Raw genomic sequence first — 26,788 nt, 5'->3', positions numbered from 1 at the left:
GAAGAATAATCATTCATACAAAATTGATATAAAACTCGGTCCTATTAGATTTTCTATTATAATCTACCTATTAGATTCAGGTAATCAAGTGGGCTAAATTCAGTATTACACAGTTATGATTTACCCACTACAATCTTACAGGTTTTCCAAAGCTCCTGCTTTAAAAAAAAACAAACAACCCCACAAAAAACAAACAACAAAACCCAAAACAAAACCAATTTCCATACAATAAACAGGATTTACCTGTTTAATATAATATGTAAGATAGGCCAGTTATTAGATACCCGATCAGGGTGATGGGTCTTTTCTTTGCAGCCAAACTTCTAAAATAAATAGATAATTGTGTGTGTACATACAAAGAAGCAGCGGGGGCCCAATCAGTGCCCTCTTTTACCCCTAGATGAGCTTCAATGTGCAGTTTTCAATGAGAGAAAAAAATAAAAATCCTCACTGACCTATTAACTACTGGATAGCCAGTTTCCTCCTCCTCCTACAACCATGTGACTAAATATGTGAAACCTTCACATTTTGCCTCAGGAAAGATAATTCATGAGAGCTATTAGGTAACAAACTTTTGCAGCTCTAACCATCTGCATAGAAATCAACAAATCCAAAAACATTTCAGTGACTCCTACCTTAAATCCTACTATTCAGTGGTGCAAAGGTACCATACAGAAAAGCTGACAGAGATAACATAACAAACCTGTTTGCTTTTCCTGTACACTTGCATAGAAAATGGACATCTCTGTTAGGTGACCTCCTACCAAATCAACCAACTCTAAAGTCTGCCCCAGCTATTTTGGGATGCAATAAATACCTCTGCACAAAAAAAAAAAAAAGAAAAAAAAAGAAATATTTATTTCATTAAGAGGAAAATACAGAACACTTTGATTTAAAATTACTTCTTCAGAAGCCTGTCTGTAAGGTGAGTCCATAAGTACACAACACAGCTAAAAGCACTGACCACAGCCTTTCCAATAGATGGAGGAAAAAAAAAACAACTCAGTATCATCAACTAAATATTGTCTCAATTGTAAAACAAACGCAACAGAAGAAAATGTGGGGTTTTCCTTCCCAGAAGTTGGTTTACAGTTAGTGCTTCAGGCCAGAAAGAAGTACAGCTCAAAGTTCAACTCCAAAACAATTACAGCAGTTCAAGTTGTTGCTGTCATGTTGGGCCCTTTACTCCCAGTGCAGCAGTCTCTAGTCCCAGGCCATCAGCACTGTGGTTTACAAGCTCCTTCTCTTGCCAGTCTATCAGCTTCTTCATTTCCTTGGAAGCCAGCATGACCAGGAATATGCATCTGTCAGGACAAAATATATCAGTTTAGACATGGAAGAAACCACGAATAAAGTAGATACATGAAATTTGATAAAGCAATGCTCTGTCACTGACAGTACAGGAGCAGCTCCTCAGAGGTCCTCACCTAATATTTAGCCCTTAGGTTTTCTTCCCAGAGATTTTCATTGTCTCTCTTCCTCTAGGGAAACTCACGTCAAACTGTGGATATCATCTTTATGGGAATTAATTAAAAGCATAAGGACCAGCCAACCTATCCTTTAAGAAATACAGACAACTGCTCCAATTCAAAATTCCCACCTTCCTGCATTCAGTGGTTAAACTGAGTTGATCTTTCCCCAAAAGCCAAAGTCCTCTATTCCACTAAAGGCCTTGGTACTTACAGCACTCACTTAGGATACATACATAGGATCAAAAGATCCTCTCAATTTTCAGATGCCTTAATTTGTCTATCCATTAATCAGGAACTGAAAAAAACTTTATACCCTAAGCCGATCCTTGTCTTGAAGCAAGGGTGGAGTAGGAAGGTGAGGAAGAAAATCAAGCTTGCTATTTGACAAGATCAGAGAGGGAATAAGCATGAAGTGGGTGTGAAGTGACATCAGATTTACATGGCAAGGTTTTGGTACCACGTGGGGAGCTGTAGGTGTGGATTCTGTGAAAAGACATGAGCAGTGCCCCATGAGAGACAGCCAGATCCAGACAGCTCCAAAAGGGACCCAAAGGTTAACACAGTTAAGCCCATCAGCAAAGCTGATGGCTCTTCTGTGAAAACATGTTTAAGAAAGGGTAAAAATGCAGCACAACAGCCAGAGAAAAGAGTGAGAATATGTGAAAGGAACAGCTCTGCAGACACCAAGGTCAGGGCTGAAGGAGGAGGTGCTCCAGGCACCTGAGCAGAGATTCCCCTGCAGCCTGTGGTGCAGACCATGGTCAGTCAGCCTGTGCCCCTTACAGCCCAGGAGGGCCACGGTGGAGCAGAGATGTGCCTGCAGCCCATGGAGGACTCTGCATGCACACACTCCTCCTGAAACAAAATCTGTCCTACCTTTTCTAAGAGATTCAGTTTTAAAAAGTGTTCATAAAGGAATATCTTTTAATTATGTAAAATATTCCCAAGAACAGCTGAACTTACTTAGTCTTTAAATTTTTACGCTTTCTCCTCAATAGAATATAGGAGTAGCTACAGAAAATCTAACCAGCCTGTAAATTGCAGCCACCAACTCTGTAACACAGAGCAACATGAATACCTGCAATAAATTCCCATTAAAAAATTGCACATGAAACATCTACATGATCCTGTTTTCTACAGAGTAAAGACAGGAGCTGAGTAAACATGCCATTACAGGTGCAAAGTCAACTGTACACACATTTTTTCAAATCAGTGGTCTTATATCACAATTAGGCTAAAATTTAAGAGGCAAAGGAATATATTTCCCTGAAGTGTTAAGCACTGATATTAGAGGTAACAGAAAAATACATTCTACCAGAAATATCTGTATAGAACTTGTTTTACTTCCTTACCGGAGAGCAAAACAATTTAAAAATTATTTTAAAGACCTTCTCATACTAAATTTCCTTGGAAGAAATGCAGTTAAGGCACAGAAAACTAGAGTTGGTTTACTTGGGTTTACACACACTTAGTTTTTCCAGTTTAAAGACACTCATGTAATTCAGTTACTCCAAAAAAGCAGCATCCTAAATAGTTCTGAAAAGCAAATACAGAAATTTACCTATGAAACAAAAACCAGTTATATTCTAAGGTTAGATTTTCAGGAACAGAAATTGCATCTACTAAAACCACTAACAAACTAAAAATAATTATTGCAGGCATTTTCTAAGCAGTAATAAGAGACAGGAAACAAATACAAATATTCATTTAAATAAATGAAATACTGGTTCCAAGAATCTAGGTTATGTTGGTAACTTGCTTTAAATACAACAAGCAGCTTCTCTGTATTTGCAGTTTTACTTAAGGATGTACAATACTATGCTCTACAAAAGTCTTAGTTATGATCACACTTCTAAGGTTCTACCAGAAATATGTTTAAAATGTCATTAAGAATAAGAAACAAGGAACTTACCCACTGAATTTCTATGTCTTTTACTAGATTATCGAGTCTTTCAAAATCTTCTTTATTTATTACACTTCCTCCTGAACTTGTTCTCCAACCATTTGTTTTCCAGTTGTCAACCCAGCTCGTAATACCTGTGCAAAGGGGGTATCACCATAAGAGTGCTGTTAAAGAAGCCAGCAAGGATCAAGATGGAGCCAACAGCCTTTTAACAAGACATTACCTCTATATAAAGTCCCAGGCAAAAACACTTGATACCAAAGATAATTCTTGTTTGCTTCTCTGATGCTGTCTTTTAGGAGTGTATTTTTTCATTATTACCTGAATTACCCAACCATCAAATTAAATATCTGTATTTCCAAACAGATATTTAATTTAAAGACTACAATCTTATATTTGCACTGTACGCAAAGCCTCCTAAAAAACAAATTACATCCATTTGTACTTAATTACAAGGCTCCTTTTTTGGCATTTTTAAATAGTAATTCCTAGACACATCTACAAAAGACCTTTGGCTAAACAAGAATGGCACCTGCACCTCAGTGACCCAAAATACAAAATGAAACTGCCAGCAAAACCAAAGAAACTAAGACAAAAAGTGTAACATTTAATTTTCAGCCATAAGCTACACTAAAGTTTTTGTTTAATGTTATTTCAAAAAAAATCCACAAAATCAAATCTCCAAAGTGATCTGGAAACAAACAAACACATATTGCCTTTGTAAAACTGAGCAAAACACAAAAAACCCACCTAACCAAACAAACAAATAAACAACAACAACAAAAAAAAACTTAGGCAGTTCCAGATTATCACAAGAACAAAATCTGAAGATCTTGAGGAAAGAGGAAGAAGTTTTTTTTTCTGAAATTAAATCCTATTGGCTGCTTTATATGGTATTTATAGAGATTAAAATTAGGCTTTCCAGGTATTTTAATACATACTATGAGCACATATCTCTGGCTAGTCTTCCTGGGTAGCCTAAAAGCTTGGAAGCAAGAGAACTTGGATGTACTTCACAGGTGTGTGTGTGTGTGCTAAAAATAGCCTCTCCAATACATGCAAAACAACAAAAACCCTACAGGTTACCACACCAACTTCCAAGTAATTTCCTGAGTACAGCCTTAACAGCCTATAATGAACAACATTTTTTCTAGATTTTGTCACACTGAACACCTCAGGACACAAATCCTAGTGTTACTTCTGTCAGCATTTACTATAACAGACACTTTGACTCTACTTCTATTTCAGGCAGTTAGCAGGCAATGTCTGATACTCGGAAGCTTTCCCCCAAGCAGTCATGAGTGATAAGTTATGCACTGTCTTCCTTACATTCCTCTTTCCAGGACTCAGAATGTTCTGTGAGTCTTATGTAAGGAAAAAGCATGCAGTGTATTTAAGGATCAGGAAAATTAAAATCATTAACTTACCATTAATAGTAAACTTGCTATCAGTGTAGATTATTAACTTCTTGATGTTTTGACTCTTGGCTTGCTCTATTGCTTTGCAGGCTGCCTTAAGAACATTTCAAAACAACCACAGGTCAGAAAGGATTTTGGCCACATGGAATTAAGATACCAACAAAGTACCTGATGCTAACACAGAGCTACATATATTACTGTAACCTCTTCACCAGGGGTTATCAACATGTTTTAGTGTAGAGGATCCCAAATTTGTGTATTGCAGATGACACCTTTATGATTCAGGCAAAGAGGCAGGCACCTAAATTTCAAAAGCAAACGAAACCTTGTAACATTCTGATGTTCAACTCTGTTGAACTCTGCTGAAGAAGTAGCTCTCTGACCCATTTTCTAACTATCAAAACTTCTATTAACACCAAGGCATTTTATCCAAAACTTTGAGGAAGAAGTCATATCAGTTCCAACAGTCTGGATGCCGTAACAAGTTGGAGTTTTTTAAGTGCTCTGAAATATCACAGGGAGAAGTGGCTGGGTGTGGATGTAGAACTGAAAAGTGACAAATCAGTGACAAATCTGACCACTGGCACAGCAACACCACCTCTAAAATGAACTTTGAAGTTTTTAAGCAGATCAATTGCCTATTTCAGTTCATCTCCAAACACGGAGTGTGGGATAGCAGAAATACCATCATTAAGAGGAAATGAAAAGAGAAGACTAAATCTGCTGTTGCCAACAGAAGTTAGTCAGGAGCCTAGAATTGGTTTTTACATTTATCGAAGGATTAGGATACTCTGATCCTGCCATCATAAGAAGTCTGAAACACACACATTAAAAATGCAAGAGAATCTATACAGAGTTGAGAGTGAGACTTTTCTAATGTAAGGTTTTTTAAATAACTGTGCTTGGTGGCACTTGGAAATTCTCAAGGTGAATTACCTAGTTCAAAGCCAGTAAGGACCAATAAAAATTGAAGATAACTATTTGTTTGAAGTCATAATTAAATATTTTGCATACTTCTCTTAGAGCTCCATACTGGTTTCTGGAAACCAGAGCTAAAATAGCCCTGAAAGTGCAGCTGCAGGCTAACATGGAGAAGTATTTCAGGACATTTGCTACTTACATGGATTTCTGCTCTTTGATTAGTCTGCCGTCCAGGAAGTCTTTCACTGGTATTTCTGTGTCCAAAGAACAAATAGTAGATTAGTTATTCCAAGTATTCAGAATGGTGTATAATTAAATACATGAACACTATTTCCAGTTGATTTTTCCCAGAGAGGCTGCTTTCTCTGTTCCCATCAATATCTCCTGACTCAGTCTCATAACACTGTCATTATGAGTCTCAACAACAGAGCTTCAAATTTAAAAGGAGGCTTGTATTGTAAATAACATAAAAACCAAACAGAATACATTAATTAAAAAAAAAAATCCATTGAGCTACTTACAAAGGGTGGCCTGGTCCCCAGTAGACACCTATACCAGCACGTGCCCTCTTACGTCCATTACTAGAGCAACAACCATCTGTATAAACAACTGCAAAGTCACCTACAAAAAAATTACCAAAATCAGCACTTCTTCAAAAACACTGACTATTTAAGGTAGAAGAAATGTTTGCTAGTATATAAAGTCCCAGAACTTCCCTCCCCAGAGAGCCCTTCTAAAAGGTAACTGCAGAAGCCATGTGAATTAGCAGTGCAGAGCACCACAAGCCCCACTGCAGCTTGACACCCTCCCTGCTGTCAAACCAGCCAGCCTCAAGAACTTCTGCCCCAAGTCGCATACTTTTCACTACAGTTCAAGTCTTCTTCAAAACTTCAAAGCTACATCCAATCTTTAGCCCAGACACACATAAAATCACACCTATAACACTATGATTAAGCTATATATTCGTACCAGTTAAAACCAATCAAAATTACACTGAAAGACAATGTGAACACACAGATAACGGTTCATGTTTTCATTTCAAAACGAAATAATGGGCCTAAGGCTGCCATATACAAACTTCCCTAAAAGTTTTGTAATAGTTACACTTGTTGCTTGTCACAGAGAATAAACCAATGAAAATAACTAAAGAAATGATCAAAGACCTCACCCATATATGAAAACTTATCTTCACTGACTGTTGGTATTGAGCACACTGAGTGTACTTCATCATGTTTCACACGCTTTGCAATCTGCTCTTCATTTGTAGACTGTTCATATGGCCTTTTACATGTAATGCAACACATGCTATTTAATTCTGGTTCCTTTCTCTGGCTACCATTTTCTTGTGTTACAACCGGAGGACCAAATGCCTCTACCAAAGGAAAAAAAAAAAAAGAAGTTAGGAAGTTCAGCAGAATCAAATTTTACTTTCTTTGAAACGACTGCTTCTAAAGACAACAGTTGTTAGCAACTATTAGCAATGTTAGTCCGTTATCTGACACCCCCGCCCCGCCAAACTATTATCGAAAAGAAATAGAATACTCCAGTCATTCTTCATCCTTAGTCTGGGGAAACAGACATGCAAGGGCCCTTACACCTTTAACACATACACAGAGCAACCAACGCTCTCCAAACACCACAGAAACACTTTCACTGCACTGGCACATCCATCCCGTGTCCGGAGGCCATGGCCACGGCGCTGAGCCAGTGACGAGGAATGAGCAGGGGCCGGTGCCCCCGTTCCGGCAGCCGCCGCAGCGCGGGCTCAGCCGCCGTGCCTGCCCCGAGTCCCCGGCGGGACCCCCGCCCTCCTCCCCCTCCTCCCTGCCGGCGGCGGACGCGCTACCTGCCGGCTCGGGCTGCTGCGGCCCCGGCAGCCCGGCGCGCACGAAGGCCCAGGCGTCCTTCTCAGTGGCGAACTTCTTGAAGCTGGCGGAGGGGAACTTGTTCACCTGCTCCTGGCACTCCGCCCTGCAACACAGCGGGCAGCGGTGAGGCCGGGCCGGGCGGGCTCCCCGCTCCACCACGGCCCTCGCTCCCCGCTCACCAGGTGCGGTAGACGCCGGTGCGCCGGCCCTTGCGCACGGCGTAGAACATGGAGCCGGCCCTGGGCACCAAGCACGAGTGGCTGAGCACGGCCACGAGCCAGCGCAGCATCCCGCGGCCCCGCCGCCATCCGCGACCCCAGCAACGCTGCGCCTGCGCGGCCGCCGCGCTCACGGCACGCCAGGGCCTCCTACGGGCCGCCAGAGAGGCCAAAGTACCAGAAAATGCCACAGCACAGGGTTTTGTACGGATTGGCGTTTTTGTTTGGTGGGTTTTGTTCCCTCCCCCCGCCAATAATGGTGTTTTTAAAACCTAAATCAGCTGCTGTTTGGGGCATGAGGTCGCAGCGGCTTTGCACAAGCCACCTCGTTCTGGAAGCCCCATTTCTAAAAGGCAAAGGAGACCCCTCAGGTGTGCTGACATATTCAGCACGTCCGAGAGGCTGGAGCTGAACAAGGTTGATAAACTGGTTCTCATCCAGCTGAGCCCTGCGGCGAGGTGGCCTCTGGAGTGAGGAGAAACACCTTCACAGAATCGCAGGGTTCTTAGGGTTGGGAGGGACCCCTGGACATCATCTGCCATGGCAGGGTCAGCTGGTGCAGGTGGCACAGGAGCACGTCCTGGTTTTGAATGGCTCTAGAGAGGGAAACTCCACGACCTCCCCAGGCAGCGCCCACTCTCAGTGTAAAAAACTTCATCATGTTGAGGTGAAACTTCTCATGTTTTAGTTTATGGCCACTACTCCTCATCCTGTCGCTGAACACCACCAAAAAGAGTCTGGCTCCATCCTCTTAGCACCTGGACTGTCATGTACTGGCAGACCAAAACTGGGAGCTGGGCGTGTGCCAAATTCAGTACCTCAGCTTCTGACAATATGAGAGTAGCAAAGATGGGGGCACTCCTGTGGCCACCTCCAGAACCAGCCCAAGGTATCCAAGCTGCTGTTGTACTTCCCTCACAGCTCTAGTAGAGGTGCCTGTGACAAAGCTGATGGTGCCAGAGCTGCAGAGTGCTGTGTCCAGATCTACAAGGATGGCTCAATAAAATGCCAAGAATGTGAAACATTGGCATTAATTTTGCCTTGTTGCAAAACCAACAAATGGGCTCAACATTACACATAATTACTATGTGTATTAATTGGATAACATTTCTCTTAAAAAACCCCCAAACCCCAATCGGACTTTAGGTATTTGACAGGCCTTGGCGGAACTGAGAAACAACTTTGTCAGGGTTGTATCAAAATATAATTACTGCATTTTCTCTACTTCTTCCATCATATTCGTGAGACTTCATATACTCATAGTATCCTACTGCTGTTGGGATACCTTTGTTACACATCTGACTAATTTATTCTTTCCACTTCTTCATCATGCCCATTCTGAGACTGAATGGCATAAGAACCTTCTTGCATTACTTTGTAGTGACATAACTTCTTTTAAAGGTCACACAGGTCCACAGCGGTTCTTAAAAACCTGTCAGATATTTTGAGTACCAGGCATTATTGGGTACCAGGCACATTAATCACTCTACATCCTTCTCCTAACATAAATTCAGTGTCCAAGAGAAAACATCTCTCTACATCTTTTTTTCTCGTTGCTGTTATGCAGCATCCTGGTCTGTTCAGCACTCACAATGTGGAGATGGGAAGCTGCAGATAGTATCATTTTTATTCATTAATGCTCTGAACAGTCATGTTTTGATCCACCCACATATCACCTGCTCTTTCTCCCTCTCATGCGCGGTTTCTCAGTATAAACTGAGTGCATACTGCTGGACTGATGAGACGATTCCGTGTTATTTTTCTTTTTGGTACTCTTCAATCAGGTCCTGATCACTGTTGTTTAGCCAAACCAAATCTCTATAAATACTAATCCTGGTCATCAGTATGAGCTGACCAGTTTTTCCCATTCCATTCATTGACTTAATGCTAGGAAAGAAGAGTGACTTGGGACAAAAATGAGCACTGAACAATCTGTTTTCTGGCTATCATAAATTTAGTGAAAAGTCCACAAATGTTAGAAAACATGATGAGCTGCATTTTGCAGATGCTAAGGTTGTTTAGTGTGGGATGCTGGTGTCTTTGTCAGTTTTTTGTTTACAAGGGTTTATTACTCCATTATTGCATTTTGTACAGTGAGAGACTACACACAGCATTACATGGTAATAGCAATTGTGTTTCTACAAGCTTAAGCTGGCTGCTCTTGGAGTAATCCAGGGAATCTAAGCACAGAACCAGTGCTCTGAACCCCATTCCTGGGCCTAACATCCCTGGGCAGGTGAGTTGCACACCTGCCTCCAAGTGGGACTTACCCTTGAACAAGAAATCTAAATCAGACAACAGGGAAATGTCAAGATGGGGATTTTTTGTTGAGGCATGGTTTTAGCTCCACTTCAGATAGATATACAGCCAGGCACTTGTACATGAATCAACATGCAAGTCACTTCTTTCGAAATTAAAAAGTACAGCTTGTTCTATCTATCAGTGTGCAAGTGTTGTTAGATGATAACACAGTATATAATGGTGCTTCCACTGATGACAGAGTATGTTGACCCCAGAACGCTCATCTTGAGTTAGTAGTACCTGAACACAGCTGAAGACTCATGCATTATTTCTAGTCTAATAACAGTCTGGTAACTGTGATCACTGGGACACTGTCTTAGTGGAAGCAACTGAGAGGTCACGTTTACAGAGGCAAACAAAAACCAAAGCCAGGCTGCCCTGTGCTGGCAGGCGATTGCCCACAGTCCCGGGATGCCAGCACGCTCCCTGGCCTGGGTTTGGCCGTGGCTCTCTGCACAGCGCCTCACACGCTGCAGGCCGGGGGTGAGGGTGACTGTGCCAGCCCTGCTCCGTCCCGTCCCTTCCGCCCTGAAAGGGTGAACTCCTACAGCACTAAGTTAACGTGGAATGGTGTAACGGAGCGGGCAGGGAAAAACATCATCCGCTCTCCCACTGTTGTTCGAGCGGTGGCGGCTGCCGCCCTGCACATCCCTGGCGGGACGGAGGGAGAGGGAAGGAGGGAGAGGGAGAGGGGAGCTCCGCGGCGCGGGCAGAGCCGCGCTTCCTCCGCGGGCTGCGCACACCGTGCGCACCGCGGTGCCAACGCCGACATTCTGGCGGCTCTTCACAGGAGCGGCATTTCGACACCACAGGCCGAAAGTTCTGCTGCGAGACGTGCAGCGGGGGCGGCCCACGGCGAGGGCTCGGCGTTACAGCGAGGGACAGAGTCGACCAGAGGAGGCTCTCCCCGCCTCTCCCTCGCTCCCCGCCTCTCCCTCGCTCCCTGCCGCAGTAAGCGCAAAGGGCTGAGGCGGGCCGGGAGGGCACCGTGCTCCTCGGCACTGCGCATGTGCCAGCCCGCGCCCCTCGCGCCAGGATCCTAAATGTCCGCTCGGGCTTCACTGCCGCGGATTCGCGGTGTGCTCGCAGCGCCCGCCCTGCCCTTCTTCCGGCTCTGGCTTCACTCGGGTGGGCGGGGCCAGCGCTTTCCCGGGCCGCGATCTGTGCTGCTCTCGCGAGAGCTCCCCCTTTTCCTGGCCGGCGCGGAGCGAGGTGGGTGCCCGGGCCGGGACCGCCGTTTCCCTGCCGGGGCCGCCGCGATACGGGACCGGGAGGGGAGCGGAGCCCCCCGCGGCACCGCGGCGTCGGGATGCGCCCGATTACCGCCAGCCCGGGGCCCGATGGCTGCCGGGGCGCCCGGGGCCGGGGGTGGCCAGCCGGCGGGGTTTCCCTCCTCCCTCGGCCGGCGGCGCCCTGCGGGAGGAGGGGCCGGGGCCGGGAGCAGGCCCGGGAGTGCCGCTCGCCCGTGGAGCCGCTCGTGGGGCTCTGTGCGTGGTGGGGCCGCTTCCCCGGGCTGCCGGGGCCTTGCAGTGGGCCCCGAGGTGGGCAGGCCCCGCGCTCTCTGGGACGCTTTTCCTGTGGCCTGGTCGTCACCCCTGGTGCGGCGTGCTGGGGCTGGCCCGGCCCGTGGGGCGGCCTCTGCCTTAGTTCTGGAGCGTGTGGCTGCGCAGCCGGACTGGGGAGTCCTGGCTGTGTTTGGAGCAGGTGACACGTGCTTGGTGACAGCCAGAGTGTTCTTTTGCGTTGCAGAAAGGCCATGTTCAGCTCTAGCGCCAAGATTGTGAAGCCTAATGGCGAAAAGCCAGATGAATTCGAGTCTGGTATATCCCAGGTACGTGGCTTTTCCTTGTTCTCCTTGGTAACTCACTTCAAGTTGTGGACATAGTTGTCCAGACCCTAAACTTTGAGGTTAATCCTGCCAACGTGTTTTCTTTCCTAGTTTTACTTGGGAACGGAGTCGTCCTCTGTTTCCATTAGTTAAACTTGTTGGATGTTGGTGTGTCTTACAGGAAGTTAAGTCTTTGATATTGACTGTGGTTAAAAGTCTATACCTGCTCTCTGGCACTGTGGACACACTTTGTTCTCAGGTGTTCTCATGAACTGAAGTGTGTGTAATGGATTATTCTACAACTTCTCTTTCGTAGGCTCTGCTGGAGTTGGAAATGAACTCCGACTTAAAGGCTCAGCTGCGGGAGTTGAACATCACAGCAGCTAAGGTAGGTTGGACCTTCTTCACTAAGAGCTGGGTGGTGGCTTGTTCTGTGTATGTTTAATTTTTGGGGATATTAATGTATTAGGTGAATGGTGACTTAAGCCCTTGTGGCCTGTGATAGTTTTGTTATGTGCTGTTGTAGCTTTTCTTCTGGTATTTGCTGCTAGCATGTAGGATTCTGTAATAGTGTTTTTCTTAGGAGCCAGTCTGAAAACGATGATTCTACTTTATGTCTCTGCAGACTGGGTTTGGAGTATGAAACTTCCTTTTTGCATGTAGATACTGGCTGGAAATGTAGGTGTTACAGAAACTTAAAAACATAAACTGCAATACTCTTCATAAAAAACAAAATTATTTGAATCTCTTATGTGCAGTTAGTAGATGGATTGAGGCAATGGACTGACTTGATAGTGTAGCTTAGTCTCCTTGTACATTTCCAGTTTTAGATCATGCAGGCAGCTGGCACATCAAGAAAGAAAAAAAAGAAGGCAATTAGTGGGAAAGGAGAAAGAAAGTTAGTGTTAGAATTTGTCAGCCTGGGAGACTGGATGGCAGCAATGAAGCAGGTCACTGCAATCAGAAACTTTATTGGGCTGCCTTTGGTTTTTGCCCAGACTCACCAGTACAGACACAGGAGCCTGACTGCTTACAGTCGAGTTAAAAGAATCTGGGAATGCAGAAAGCAGCATGTATCATGTATGAGCTGAATGGCCTTCAGAAGAAACCACATCTCTCTGGAAGTACAGCAATGCCACCTGTCCTTAGTGAAATGCTTTCAGAAAAGTCTTTGTTGTTTACTTAGCTGCTTGATTTTATTTGTGAGAAATCTCCCATGGGCATCTGAATTGGCTCATATGAGAAGGTAGCTGGTGAAGAGCAATCCATTCTTCCATTCTGTTGGAAAATGAGGATGTGTCTGCAGCCAGTTCCATGGGAGAAGTGCCTTGTAAGCCTATGTAAACTTTGGGTTTCAACTACTGGAGAGACAAGCCAGGGGAGAAGTAACCTGTCCTAGTGTATTGTAATTCTGTTGGTATTTGGAGGGGTGACAAATGTTTTGATTGAGTAGGGATGCAGTCCTAGGCAAGTGGCCGACAGAAGTGATTTCCATGAAGCAGAAGATTAAATGATTTGTCCCCCTAAACTTTGGAGTCTGCGTTAGAGGCAACTAATTTTTGAAACTTTGTATTAGCACAAATGCAGAAGCGGTAGTAAGCATTCAGTATAGTTGCACTTCTAGCACCTGAGTCTCGTCTTTCAGAAGGAATGGGACTTGCTGTTCAGATGATGTGATTCTGAAAGGGGTGGTGGAATTTATGGCCCAATCACTCCTCCACAGTGAAACAAGTACTCTGATTAAAGTTTTTGTATCAGTGCTTTCTCTGGAGAGCATTAAGGCAGGTACTGCTCTCTGGTGCACTCCCTGCCCCACGGTGTCAGAAGTAAGACTATCAATACCTGTGCTCAGGATTCATGGTCAAACCAAACATTACTTCTCAACCCCCAGTTCATGCTTACTTTGTACTTTTGTTTCAGGAAATTGAAGTAGGTGGTGGCAGAAAAGCCATCATTATCTTTGTACCAGTTCCTCAGCTGAAGTCCTTCCAGAAGATTCAGGTGCGGCTAGTCCGGGAGCTGGAGAAGAAGTTTAGTGGAAAACATGTGGTGTTCATTGCTCAGGTAAAAAACCCCTTTAGAATCACAAAAATGTTGACTTGAAGGGATATCTGAGGGTGATCTAGTCCAGACTCAGGCATGTTTCAGTGTTGCATTACCCATTAATGGTAACAGTGATAGTAATTCATTGTACCAGCAGGAAATGTAATGAGTGTCTGGTGGATGTTAGCTGAAATGTTTTCAGCTGGCAGCAGTGGAAACTTGGTGAGATGTAAAGTTGTTTCATGGAGTATATAACTTTCTTGCTCTGGCCACTCTTACTCCTTCAGAAGTTTGACACACAAAGCTTAAAATAAAAGGGAGCAAATATTAATAGGAACTTTGCTACACTTTGACAATCTAGGTGCTTAAAATTTAAGTTACTAGGAATGGAGCTAAGGTGAAAAGGTGTTGGAGGGATCTCTGGGGCAGTACTTAAGGGTTGGACAAACTAAGGATCTGTCTGTGGAGTGGAAAATGGGTTAAAATGAAGCTAGCTGAAAATTTTTAATGCAATTCGTAGAGCCAGAGCACCTTACCCTAAGTCTTTATATGATCGAGATGATTTATTTGAATGAAGTGCCTCTGGTTCACTTCACCTAAAGGTTCTTGACCCAGAGGGTGGTTGGGCACTGGAACAGGTTCCCCTAGGGAATGGTCACAGCACCAGCCTGACTGAGTGCTGTGAGATGTTTCTGCAATACTTTCTGGCACATGGTGTGACTTGTGGGGATGTTCTGTGCAGGGCCAGCAGCTGGACTCGATGGTCCTTGTCCATCTCTTCCAACTCAGCATATTCAGTGATTTTTTTTAGATTCTGTGATTCTGTAATCCCTTGAGAATTCTTTATCAATTCAGTAATCTGTTTTAGAAGGGAACATGTGATTTTGAGTATGACATGACCCAGTTTGGATAATGGTAGCCCTATCATGAATACAGTCATGGAGAAGCTGTGATGTGATGATAGAAAGTACTGCAGGTGGCTAAAACTGCATCTAGAACATCTTAAAATGTCTACACTTGAAGTAGGAAAATACAAGTTTTACTGACCTAACATTTAGATTCTAATTTTGGAACAGGTTATATTTAAGCCAGGATTTGATCTGGATTGTGCAATAGATCTTACTAGTAAAACTAGCATTTCAATCTCAGATGTCACCTAGCTGTCTGTGGAACGCAGCTCACTACTCTGGTTTGCACCAGAGGCTCAGTCTGACAGAAGTTTGAAATTCCCTGGGATTTCTGTTCCCAAAGAAGTGTGTTCACAGTGCTAATGAGACGTAGTACAATACTGTGGTTGTATTCTTGAAGAGAGGAGATGAAGTACAAGTCTTCTATTTCAGTGCCCTGAATACAGGAGTAGTAATTAAAACATATAGCAGTACAGCACTTCACCTTCTGCAGCCAACTCTAGTTCTCTAGTTTCTAATGCTGATGTAACTTTCAGCATACTTAAGTCTACCTTTTTGGCTTTTCATGCATTGGTATCTAGTGTGGGGGGAAAAGGTGCATGAGTTCATTGTAACCACCAAATACTGAGAAATGCCATTTTGTTCTTCTCTTGCCTTAACAGAGAAGGATTCTGCCCAAGCCAACAAGAAAAAGCCGCACAAAAAACAAGCAAAAGCGTCCGAGGAGGTTGGTAAATGATACTGATTCAGTATGACAGCCTTCTTTTGTGCCTGGTAGTTTAGTCAAGTAATGGTTAGTTGAGTTTTTGAGAAGTCATTTAACTGATTGGCTGGTCTTGTCCTTCTCCTGCTGCTTGAAATACTGCTTTGTATCTGTCATTTGACTGCTAAAGTGTTCAGTAGAAAGGTCACCTTTGGGCACTGTGTTGCATTTCTTAGCACTCTATTTGTATTTCCAACTACAGCTGTAGCAAATTTTTAGCTGTCAGTGCTGGCTTAACAAACCCAACCTGCTGTCTCTGTTACCACAGTGTGCTGACAAGAACTATTTTCATTTAAGTTGTAGGAAGAGCTTCTTCCACATCACATGTTAGACTGTGTGCAGAAGTCAAGTCTGGCACACTGAAGGGGATGCAATGAGGGAGAGAGTGGCTGAGGAGGTACGAGTACTAGTACCTCTGGATATGAATTTGATAGCAATAGTATAGTCATTTGTGTTAAATGGCCTCCCTGCTCTCATCTAGTCACTGGATTGCTAGACATGCAACACTGCTACGTCTCTGGATGTCAGTGCCTCATCTGTATGTTGCTATGTCATTATGTAAGTCTGTGTCTTAAAGGTTTGTCCTCTTTATGACATGTGGCATGTCTTGTAGCTTCTCCCTGCCCCCTCCAGTATTATTCCTGTGTCATGTGTTACTGTATTTTGCAGTCTTCAGGCATGGATTTTATAAGTACAGTTTCACAATACTCATTTAGCTACAGTCCTGCCTTTGGAAGACGCTGCCTGTGTCCTTTTAAAATTAGCACTGCACAGTGGTTAGAGAAGTTGGCATTTGTGTCTGAGTAGCACGCTGGCACTGTCTGCATGAGGAAGGGCCAGTGTGCAGGACTGCCCCTGTCTCAGCCTGAGATGAGATCAGGCTGCTGTGTTGTTGTGGATGTCTGTCTCCCTTTGCTATGCCAGTGTGGGCAGGTGTGAAGTGCTGCTGTAGACACAGGTGTTGGTTACAAGTGATACTGCTCTGAAACTCTGGATCAGGATGCTACAGACTTAGTAATCCATCTAGACTCTCGTAAAATAACCTGGGCCACCTTTTCTCGTGTTGGCTCACTTCTGGACAGTTCAGGAACACACATGTAGATTTCAAACAGTCTTCTAAGTATGGACTCAATTGGCCAGCTAGTCTTTTGCTGTATTACATTGGTCTTCTAGCTGCTTGGCTTTAGGCAGATGAAGAAATCAGTGTTTCCAAACCTGAGTCTTCCATGAATGTACTCTGTGCAGCTTACTTGTCCACTTAAACTTTTCCAGTCAGTGTCTCTGGCAGAGTTGCAGATGGAGCAGTTTGGTCTTGATTTAAATTTTTATTAGATGTGTAGAAATAGAAGTATGTTTTAGGGCTCTTGCCGCAAATCAGTGTATGGTCTAGAAGGTCAGAAACCTGGCTACTTTTTCTTGTGCAGTCATTAAGTTTCTGCACTCTGTAGAATTCAGCTTTTCTTTTTACATGCCCTGTGATAGTGCTGTATTGTCACACTGTGGCATTAAAGAGAGAAAACACCTCTGAATTTTCAGCCAAAGCATGCTATAAAAGATTTAAACCTTGTCAAACTGGAATTTTCCTAGAGGATGTTTTAACGCTCTAAATGTGGCATTTCAGCCGTACACTTACTGCAGTGCACGATGCCATTCTTGAGGACCTGGTCTTCCCCAGTGAAATCGTGGGCAAGAGAATCCGTGTGAAACTGGACGGCAGCAGGCTTATAAAAGTCCATCTGGACAAAGCACAACAGAACAATGTTGAACACAAGGTAAATAAAAACACTTACTTTCTCATGCAAGTGGGGGGGTCATTCTGATATCCCCAAGAGACTGCTTAGGGATACAGGAAAAGACTTGCCTTTTGGCTTGTGGAGATGCTTTGGTTTGTATTTGGAATAAGGTGCTGAAATAGAGGCAAAACAGTTTTGAGCTAAAGCTCTAGTTCAACTTGCCAAAGCCCCTGGATTATGAAGTAGTTGTATTGGTTCCCTCATGGGACCAGACAGTGTTTTATTTAGTTTTTTGTATGAATAGGGGTTGTTTGGGTTGGTTGGTTTGTGTTTTTGTTGTTTTTCAAGTGAAGCATTTAGTTTTGACCTGAAACACATGTGCTCAGTAAAGCCTGCACTTGGCTTGATTTTTTTTTTCTGAAATGGGAGGCTTGTGTTCGGGCCTGCTCGGCTCTTAGGGTCTCACATTGTTGAAAATCAGAGAGAGCCCAAATACTCTAGAGGAAATGTGTCTTTTGTGTAAATCCTCAGCTACCTTAATGTATAACAAGATAATTGGCCTCAGAGTGAAGATACACTGGCAAATAGTATAGTACCTTAAGTATGTTTACTTAGAGTTACTTGTTTACACAGCATGTATAAGCAAGATTTATTTGTCTTCACAGGTGGAAACATTTTCTGGTGTGTACAAGAAGCTCACAGGCAAAGATGTGGTGTTTGAATTTCCAGAATTCCAGCTGTAAAATGCAAAAAATGGCTGAATAAACAACTATTCATATAACAGAGTAATTTCATTTAAATTTTGAATTCCATAAACACAGATGGGGATTAACTGGTTCATGGGACTTCTCCGCTGTCTGGAGAGTGACACCTCTGAATCAAAGTATTAACTCCCCAGCTACCATTTTAATGGTAGCCCTCTTGGGTTTTTCTTGGCACTATTGCAACACAACTGGACAAAAAGAGTCCAGAGCCTGCAAAAAGAATTCATACTGAAGAACCTAAGCATTCGAAAGCTCAACTGGGGGAAATAAGGAGAATTACTGTAGAGCAATGGAACTCCTCTGAGTTTTGCACACAAGATATCAGTTGGAGACCTACCTGTTCCTGACACTGGAAGAAGTCAACTAGCAGGTGGTGTGTGACTTATGAAATGTGTAGAAATGACATGTGGATAAGGGGTTTGAATTCTTAGGAAATGGGGTGGGGGAGGTATAGGTTGATTTTTGAGGTAACTTAACTTGCTCTAAATGGCAGCATTCCTTACCAGTTCTTACCTAAAAGCAGGCTCTGTAGCTTCTCACCTTTCAGACTGAAATGGGAAGGAATTTTTACTTCTGAGTGCTTGACTATATCACTGGACAAAAATGACAGGTTTTTTAGGTATTCATCTAGCTTTCAGAAATATTTTTTTAGATTGTTTTAACATTGTTCTCTACATGCGCAGTGATACAGGGAGAGGTGGGGAAGAACTAGATGCATCAGTATCTGAAGGCTGACAGTGTCTCAGAAACAATACACTTTTGACTTCAGTATCTGTGTTAAAGAACCCTTTACACAAGCTCAGGGTGATGTTGGTCATTTAAAGTTCTGAGCTAATTACATGAATTTAGTACCTGATTGTACTAAACATAGTATTAAGAGTAAGTGTTTAATTTATCACAGTAGAAGACAACTAATTTTGTAGTCAGTCTGATAAGTGAAGAGCTAAGTTGAGACCAAGTTGTGTGACAGGAGCACTTAATAACTGGCATTTTTCTACGTGAGGGAAGATGGAGAAGTACCACTCACTGAGAATCTTTGTATCTTTACTTCCCTTTTCCATTTACAGTAGTTTTGGTTGCTTCCCATTTGATGCCTCTTTAGCTATGGAGAGCTAAAAGGTTAAAACAAGTTCTGCATTGCTTTTGCATTGAGAAAATTGAGACTTCAAAATTTAAGCATGACTTAGTAGGGCAGGACAGATAGCCCTGTGCTGTTACTGTTGGTGCCAGGAATGCAAAGAGAAGGAAAACCTGCCCTGTTGCAATTAGTAGTTAATTTCCTGTGACTTGCTGACAAGGCTTGAGTATTTGCACAAAAAGCAGGCTGTATCTTTGAAGAAGTTTGTTTACCTTAAGGCCTTTTCCTATCTCCTTTTCAAACTTCTGTCTCTGGGGTATAACTTCTTTTTTATTCCTTGACTACTTATTGTTCATCTTGAATGATTCTGCAGAAGTAAATGCATCAGCTTCCCTTAGAATTAGATGAGAGGAGTTGGCAGGTATATAATAACCCCGAATCCTGTCTGTTTGTGTGGAGAATAATTGTAAAAGATCTTACAGTAGAGGACCCATAACTTTTGAATTCAAGTTTTCATTGCAAAAATGGATATTATTCAGATTGGAAATGCCACCTTGTCTAGTTCCCCAAAAATAGTGTTGAGTCAGACACATTACTAAGCTTTCCTCTAAAACAGTCACAGATGGCAGCCTGTGCAAGTAGACCTTGGCTGGTGTGGGCTGAAGAAGCAGCTTGGGGAGTATTTGGAGACTTACCAGATGTTAACTACCTTTAGTTAAAGGCTGGTGAGTCTGCTGGGGCTGTGTAACCTCTGCAAGGAGAGGTGATCCTCAGCAGGCTTTGCTAGACAGCATTTCCTGCTTTATAGGGAAATGTAACTCAGGTTTCATCTCTTCATAGTAATAAAAATGTCAGTCGAGTTTCTTTTGAAGCACTGGGAGGGGGTGAGCAGGGGAGGATAAATCCAGTAAACTGAACAGAAAGATTGCAAACGTTCCCAGGCATTGCCAGCTGGCTATAGATTTTTCTTGGCTCTTGTTGCAAGCCCTCTTGAACTATATGATATGCAAAGGCTCACGATGGCCCCATAAGCAAATTCTTTGAGGGAAAGGATAACACTGTCAAAGCTCTATGGCTTTTACATCAATTAAACTACAAGGAGAGGTGAATTTTTGTGGCATAAAAATACAAGGCTGTGTGCTTCAAAAGACTTTAGTCTTAGTTTACCTCTATTTACAGACTCCCTCGTGTGTTTGTGTCAGTGATACAGTCAGACAACTCCCTCTGTCCCTTGACAAGCATACTAAGTGCATGCCTGCAATCTGGAAAGTCAGTTTGATGCCATCTGGTCAAGTGCTAATGAGGCTGCTGGAATGCTGGTGTCAAATGTTACTTTAACCTAAGCAAACTCCATGTGAGATGATGCTAGACTTTTCTTATACCTTTCACATGCTGGCACAGTTCAACTCTGAACGTGCGATTGATCACGAGTTCCATCAGCTGCTCTGGGTGAAAGAGTGGTGGGGCGTTCTCTACCAAGACTGCAGCAGTAATATGTGGGTACTACCAATGTGCAAACACAGCCATATACTGAAGTTCTTTCTTGTAGTAGCTCCAAATGAGAAGCAAGGGCTTTTCATCTGTTAATTGCTCATGAGACATTCACCTGATCTTAAAGCTTCAATTATTTATTTCATATGAATTCTTTCAAAATGTCTTCAAATGTTTTTGTCTATGAGGAAGTCTGATCCATGGTGATTTTTCTTCAGAAAGGTATACAGATGTGTCACAATTGTAGTATAACAGAACTTGCCTGAAGTTTTGGGTGGTAAGTGCTTGACCTATCTTTTATTAATAGGGCAACTTGATACATGATAACATCATGTCTGAGTAGTCCCTCTTGAGTGTAAATGGGAACAGCTGGTGAGTTTCAGTGTATGATCTCATGCCAAGCAGCATTCAAAGGAAATCCCATCACTTCTGCATTATGGACTGAAATAGTTCATTTCCTATTCCTTTGTTTTTCCTGAATTTTCCAAGTGATAGGCCTGAGTTTGATTCTCAGTTACATCTGAAGGTCAGAGCAATGCTGAAAAGCTACACCTTCTCCAGTTTGTGGGATGTGCTATCTAGGCCACTGGACGTTTATCAGAATGACAGAAAAAAAGATGTTGATTACAGAAAGTTATGAAGGCTCTTCATAACTCAAAATGAAGGTTGGTGGTGAGGCTGATGAGGGAGTGTGAATTTGCCTGTGTCCAGTAGGGGCTGACTGCAGCACTGATCAGTGTGAATAATTCACTGCTCTTTAACAAAGTGCCTTTACCCTGCCCCTTGCTGCCTGCCTTAAGGGTGCTCCTGTGAAAACCCTGCTGACATGAACATCTATGTATTAGCACTCTGTTCCCTACAGAGATGCAAGTAGAGGATCTTATTTATGTATTACCATCAAGAGGAGAAAGTTTGTTGGATTTGTTAAGTTTGAGTTCATGTATCTCTTCTACCTTCCAGTTACTCTTTCTTATTTTCAGGAAAATCATTCTTAAGTTTAGTGTCATGCAGTTGCTACTTGGTGTTGTTAAATGATTAATAGATAACATTTCTAATTATTGTCTATTGAGTTAACATGTGTGGCTCAGTTGTGATCTGCCTCTGGAGCAGCAAAAATAGAATTACATCCAAGCACTGAGGAGATTATTCTAGTTTTAGAGATGACTAACAGAAAAAGCACAATTGCTGCAGTGAATGCTGCTTAAAAATTTTTATGAAAAAAATAGTTCTACACTGCTAATAAAGTAGAAAGGCCAGGTTTTACACAGTTGCAAACAAAGTTAATACTGTATTGGCATGGCCCCACTGATCTTTCCCACCTTAGATCTCATGTACTGCACAGAAGAGGCGGGCAGGAGAACTTTGCTCTCTGCTCACAGAGATGCTGGGGCAGTGCTAGGAAGATATTCAGATGGTAGATGGATATCTTCACAGAGACAGATCTACAGGCTGTGTTTTACCAGGACTGTCTTAACACTTAATAAAGTTGTTTCCTATTTTCTTGGCTAAACAGATACCGTTCTGTGAAGCAAAGGGAATAGGACACATCATTGTGCTGCCCTGGAGCAGAGGAGGGGTTGCACTTGGCATGCTTGTACCGTGGAGGAGTCCTGGATCTGCTCTGTCTCCTTGCTACTTTTTGGAGTTTCTTGGGGGTGTCCTGGGAGGCCTAATAAGGGCTGCTTACTGAGTCAGCTCTTACTTTCAATAACTAGAACAGCATTTGTGATGCCTGCAATAAACTGAGCTCCTGCAACTCATCTCAGATACTGATTTTTTAAAGGGTTTGGGTATTGGAAATTTTAATCCTTTGGAAAAATCTGATTGGGAGATGCTGATACCAGTGGATGCTTTGCTAAACCAAAGGGAAAATTGGAGCCTTGTCATCTTCTCTTAAGATTTTTTAATAACCATTGTGTTTTAAATAGGTGTTGTGTTTAATCCTCTTACTGATACAAAGATAATGCCAACTGACTATGCAAAGTGTGGAAAAATTTTCCTGGATGCTCCTAAAATGTATTAGCGTATTTTTTTCTGTTTTCTAAAAACTTTTTATTGTCCTTTTACAGCCTGTTGGATTTTATCTGCATGGTTTTGGTTTGAATCCAAGAATTCCATTTGTAGTTGTGTCAATGTGGTATTTACCCTGAATTTAGAGGTTGAAGAAAAATTGTGTAGCGGATCAAGCTGAAGTAACTGGCCCAACTGGTGTCTTGCTGTATAGAAAGGTTTGGGTTTCAAGGGACCTTAAGGATAATCTACTCTAGCCCTCCCTGCTGTGGGCAGGGATACCTTCCTCTAGAATAAGATTGTTTAAAGCCCCATCCAACCTGGCCTTGAGCATCTCCAGGCATGGGGCATCCACAGCTTCTCTGGGAAACCTGTTCCAGTGTCTGACCAGTCTCACAGTAAAGAATTCATAGTATCTAATATAAACCTGCCCTCTATCAGTTTGAAGCCTTTCTGCCTTGTCCTTGTAAAAAGTTCCTCTCTCAAGAACTGCATGTCCTTGTAAAAAATCCTCTCCAGCTTTCTTTTAGCCCTACACACCTTTAGGTAATGGAAGGTGTTCTAAGGTCTCTCAGGAGCCTTCTCCAGGCTGAAGAAGCCTGACCCTTTCAGCCTGTATTCATTAGAAAGGTTCTCCAGCCCAGCTCTGATGATGTTCATTAGCGCTCCTCTGGACTCATTCCAACAGGTCCACATTTTTCTTATGTTGGGGTCTCAGAGCTGGATGCAGCACGGTAGGTGGGCGCTCATGAGAGAGGAGTAGAGGGACAGAGCCACTTCCCTCAACCTGCTGGCAATGCTACTTTTGATGCAGGCCAGGATGTGGTTGGATTTCTGGGCTGCAAGGGCACTTGGCTGGCTCACGTTGAGCTGCTCATCAGCCAACAATTTCTTCTCAGGGCTGCCCTTGATCCATTCTCTGCCCAGTCTGTATTTATGCTTGGGATTGCCTGCCCCAACCCAAGTGCACTTTGTGTTGTTCAACTTTATGACAGGCCCATCTCTTGGTCCTGTCAAAAGAGTCTCCTGTTTCCTTGCAGAGAGGACTCACATTTTCCTTAGTATTCCTTTTATCACTGATGTACCTAAAGAAGCTTTTCTTGTTGCCTTTGATGTCCCTGGCCAGATTTAATTCTCTCAGGGCAGGTTAGCTTTCCTAACACGTTCCCTCGTTGCTCAAACATCTCTACCCCTTCCAAGCTATCCAGTCTTGCTTCCACCCACTTCAGACTTCCTTTCTGTGTTTCAGTTTGTCCAGGAGCTCCTTGTTCCTCTGCACTGGTATCCTGTGGCCTCTGGAGGCTGTCCCTCTCTCTCCAGCAAGGGTGGCTCAAACACTTGGGTATCCCAGACAGGCATGTTAACATGATAGAGAACTTAATAACCAGCAGCTGTTCTGACCTGGTGATGACCTAAGCTGCTCCCACACTGTCCATGCATCAGTACCCCAGTTTCCACATATAAGCCTGATTTGGATGATGCACCAATATGGCTACACAGTTTCCAGTTGGATTTTGGGGTGGGAAAAGGTTACTTATGCCCTTCTGTATGGTATCTGTAAGTATCCTTTCTCTCTCATGTGAAAGAAAACCATGTGCTTGTTTATTCTCCCTTTTCTAGAAAAAGCTCTTTTACTGAATTTATAGTGTTTGCCCTTTCCTTTAGAACACTGGTCATTTATGTTTGTTTTCTTTTCTGCTTCCCCAGTGCCGAGTCCTACCTTTTCTACCAGCTTGCCCTGAATGGCTGTTTCTTCATTGAATTCTGTTTCTGGCCTCAAAGTTATTTTCCTGTGTTTACGGGGAGAGTAGATATGTATGTAAATGGAGTTGTCTTTGCCATGGTAATATGATCTTCAAAGGCTTGGACTACAGTCACTTTGCTGCATTCTTTACATAAAATGTTTTTCTTGGCAAGTTTCTGCCAACAGAGTGCTGCAAGGGCCCAGTCCTGCTAATTGCCTTCTGCTCCCACTGAACTGGTGGGGCCTGTGTGCATAGAAAATGAACTTTAAAGTTAGAGTTGCATGGTCTTTAGACAGTTATGTTCATGTTCTACCATTTTGCCCTTTCTTTACTGAGGTAATCTATTGAGGAAGAGATCATTGGCTCTTAACTTTTCGTGACCATTTGGTGTGTGTGAAAATACAGGAGTTCATAGCAGTGGAGGAGGGTGGCCAGGTTCCAGTCCAACATGGAAACCTCTATGTAGGTAGTCCACAGGGAGTCCTGAGTTTGAGACATCACTACCTCTTTTTGTACCTGTTTTTCTCTTTGCCATTAAAGCTGGTCAGTGTGTCCTGTGGGCTAACAAAACAGGAGCTGTCATGGGCAAGAAGGCTGCACTCTCCAGGCTTAGGGAGAGGTTTGCTGGGAGAGAGGATATGTGATGTCAAGAGCAAGGCAGAAAGAGAGTACATCAGTACTGTGTCATCAGCTTGTACTGCAAGCCCCACCACAGCACAAAATTCTCAGTGGAGTGGATCTGCACCTCAGAAGAGATCTGAAAAGTGATAAAGAAGTGAACACACAGATGATTCTATTGCAGCTTTCTCTAGGGTCTCAGTCTAAAACCTTTTCTGTGTTCTGATACTTTCCATGTGGAAAATGGAAAGGAACCTCCTGCTACTGCCCTTAGCTCCTGCCCTGGTTTTCAACCTCCCAGCCCACTGGGTACTTGCTTAGAGCATGACCCCTCAAATGTTACTACCTGGAAGAACTGAGAGGAGGGAACAGTGGCATGAGATGGATGGAGACAGATGATTCACAGGATTTTTTTTTGTAGCTATCAGAGCTACAGTCTTACAAATACAGCAGCTTTTCATCAGAGGGTATTAATTGATGTAGTCACAAGTGATACTCTCTCTTTGCCCTGGAAATGGAGAGTGAAGCCATTTATATCTGTTGAAGTATAAACTGCTGTAACTGAGGGGGGTGTTCTCAAAATCCCACTTTCCAGAATCAGCTGGCCCCAGTTTTTTTTTTCTGCTTGTATGTATATGGAGTACTGTGATTTATCCAGGCCTCAAACTAGTCTAGCTTTGTAAGGTAAAAAACAGGTTTGTATAACTATTTAGAAGCTAGAATGAAGTAGCCCTAAAGTTGTATTAAAGATGTTTAAAAAAACCCACAAAATATTGTGAAGATGCTTGCCATGTGGATAATGTAGCATTTACATTGTTTTGGGGTGTTCAGACATGGCTCTGAAACAGTTGCCTGTTTTACTAAAGTCAAGAATGGTGCAGCCAATTGCAAGCATAGAGAGAATTTCAGCAAGGGGAGAGTGTGTTAATTATCCACACGAGATGATCACATTCAGTGCTACATTTCATGTGTTTTCATATCCACTGAAGCAAAGCAAGAGAAGTGTTGTGCTGGGGCAATTTGCATGCATGGCTTAGAGCTGAATAGATGTAAATGGTTAAAAAGGGGTTCTCTGCTAGAGAGGAGGAGGGGAAAGTAAATGTGCATTCCCAAAAAAGTACATTCCCAAAATAAAAAGCTTACATCATGGACCTCTTCAGTTTTCCCACACTTCTTCCCTAATTATTGTCCTGCAGGACAGCTGATCTTTTTCAAACAGGAAGCTGTTTACAGATAACACTTGCAACTGTTTTGTCTGATTTGTTGAACTGTCGAAAAGAAAAAGACAACCTCTTTTCAAATTAAAAACTGTCAGACTTCTGTAAACAGCAGCAATGAGGTTCATCTGTGCAGTGTCCCTGCAGGCACAGAGCGTTGTGCAGTTCCCATTCTCACAGCAGCCATAAGGTAAGAGACTTTTATGCTTTTACTCTGTAAAAACATATAAAAGAAAAAGTCTGGATATTTGTTAGGGAGCTGCTTTGTATATGGCAAAATGTGATTGGCAATCCCCAAATAGAAGGGGAAGGTAAAGGAAAAAAAGCTTGCTTGAGTCTATTGGATAACATTGGACTTTTCTACTGAGAAGCACCCATGTGGGTTAGATCACTGAATGCCAGTTTAGTTTAGGAGGGGGTTGTATTTAAAATGTACAAATGTCATTGGAAGATCTTGCTTTCCTTTTAGCAGTAAAGGACAAAACAGTA

At 43.0% G+C, this 26,788-nt stretch overlaps 3 protein-coding genes across 8 annotated transcripts in view; 2 read left to right on the top strand and 1 right to left on the bottom strand.

Annotated features, from left to right (window-relative positions):
• Window positions 1-832: 832 nt before the first annotated feature.
• On the bottom strand, window positions 833-7,934 carry RNASEH1 (ribonuclease H1). Its single transcript, XM_005487229.4, has 8 exons — window positions 7,762-7,934; window positions 7,561-7,685; window positions 6,883-7,086; window positions 6,236-6,335; window positions 5,914-5,968; window positions 4,803-4,887; window positions 3,385-3,509; window positions 833-1,304 (listed from the first exon to the last, which is right to left on the bottom strand). Exons 1-8 carry the CDS (start codon window positions 7,869-7,871, stop codon window positions 1,218-1,220), a joined length of 891 nt encoding a protein of 296 aa, XP_005487286.1. The 5' UTR covers window positions 7,872-7,934; the 3' UTR covers window positions 833-1,217.
• A 3,303-nt stretch (window positions 7,935-11,237) lies between these two features.
• RPS7 (ribosomal protein S7) lies at window positions 11,238-18,157 on the top strand. The gene is made up of 7 exons (XM_005487230.3): window positions 11,238-11,313; window positions 11,851-11,932; window positions 12,246-12,317; window positions 13,850-13,993; window positions 15,543-15,607; window positions 17,265-17,415; window positions 18,042-18,157. The coding sequence occupies exons 2-7, from the start codon at window positions 11,858-11,860 to the stop codon at window positions 18,117-18,119; spliced, it is 585 nt and encodes a 194-aa protein (XP_005487287.1). The 5' UTR covers window positions 11,238-11,313; window positions 11,851-11,857; the 3' UTR covers window positions 18,120-18,157.
• A 21-nt stretch (window positions 18,158-18,178) lies between these two features.
• Window positions 18,179-26,788, top strand: part of COLEC11 (collectin subfamily member 11) — a 45,798-nt gene continuing 37,188 nt past the window's right edge. For 3 of the 6 annotated variants that reach the window (XM_005487231.4, XM_074538130.1, XM_074538131.1), the window contains exon 1: window positions 18,301-26,489. The gene's annotated coding sequence lies outside the window, so the exon portion shown is untranslated. Of the gene's footprint in view, window positions 26,490-26,788 lie in introns of all 6 variants that reach the window. The other 3 variants (XM_026793591.2, XM_026793592.2, XM_026793593.2) reach the window with 3 other exon arrangements.

Source organism: Zonotrichia albicollis, chromosome 3 (genome assembly GCF_047830755.1).
Source record: "Zonotrichia albicollis isolate bZonAlb1 chromosome 3, bZonAlb1.hap1, whole genome shotgun sequence".
In the NCBI taxonomy this organism is placed as follows: Eukaryota; Metazoa; Chordata; class Aves; order Passeriformes; family Passerellidae; genus Zonotrichia; species Zonotrichia albicollis.
This window is presented reverse-complemented; position numbering and strand designations above follow the sequence as displayed.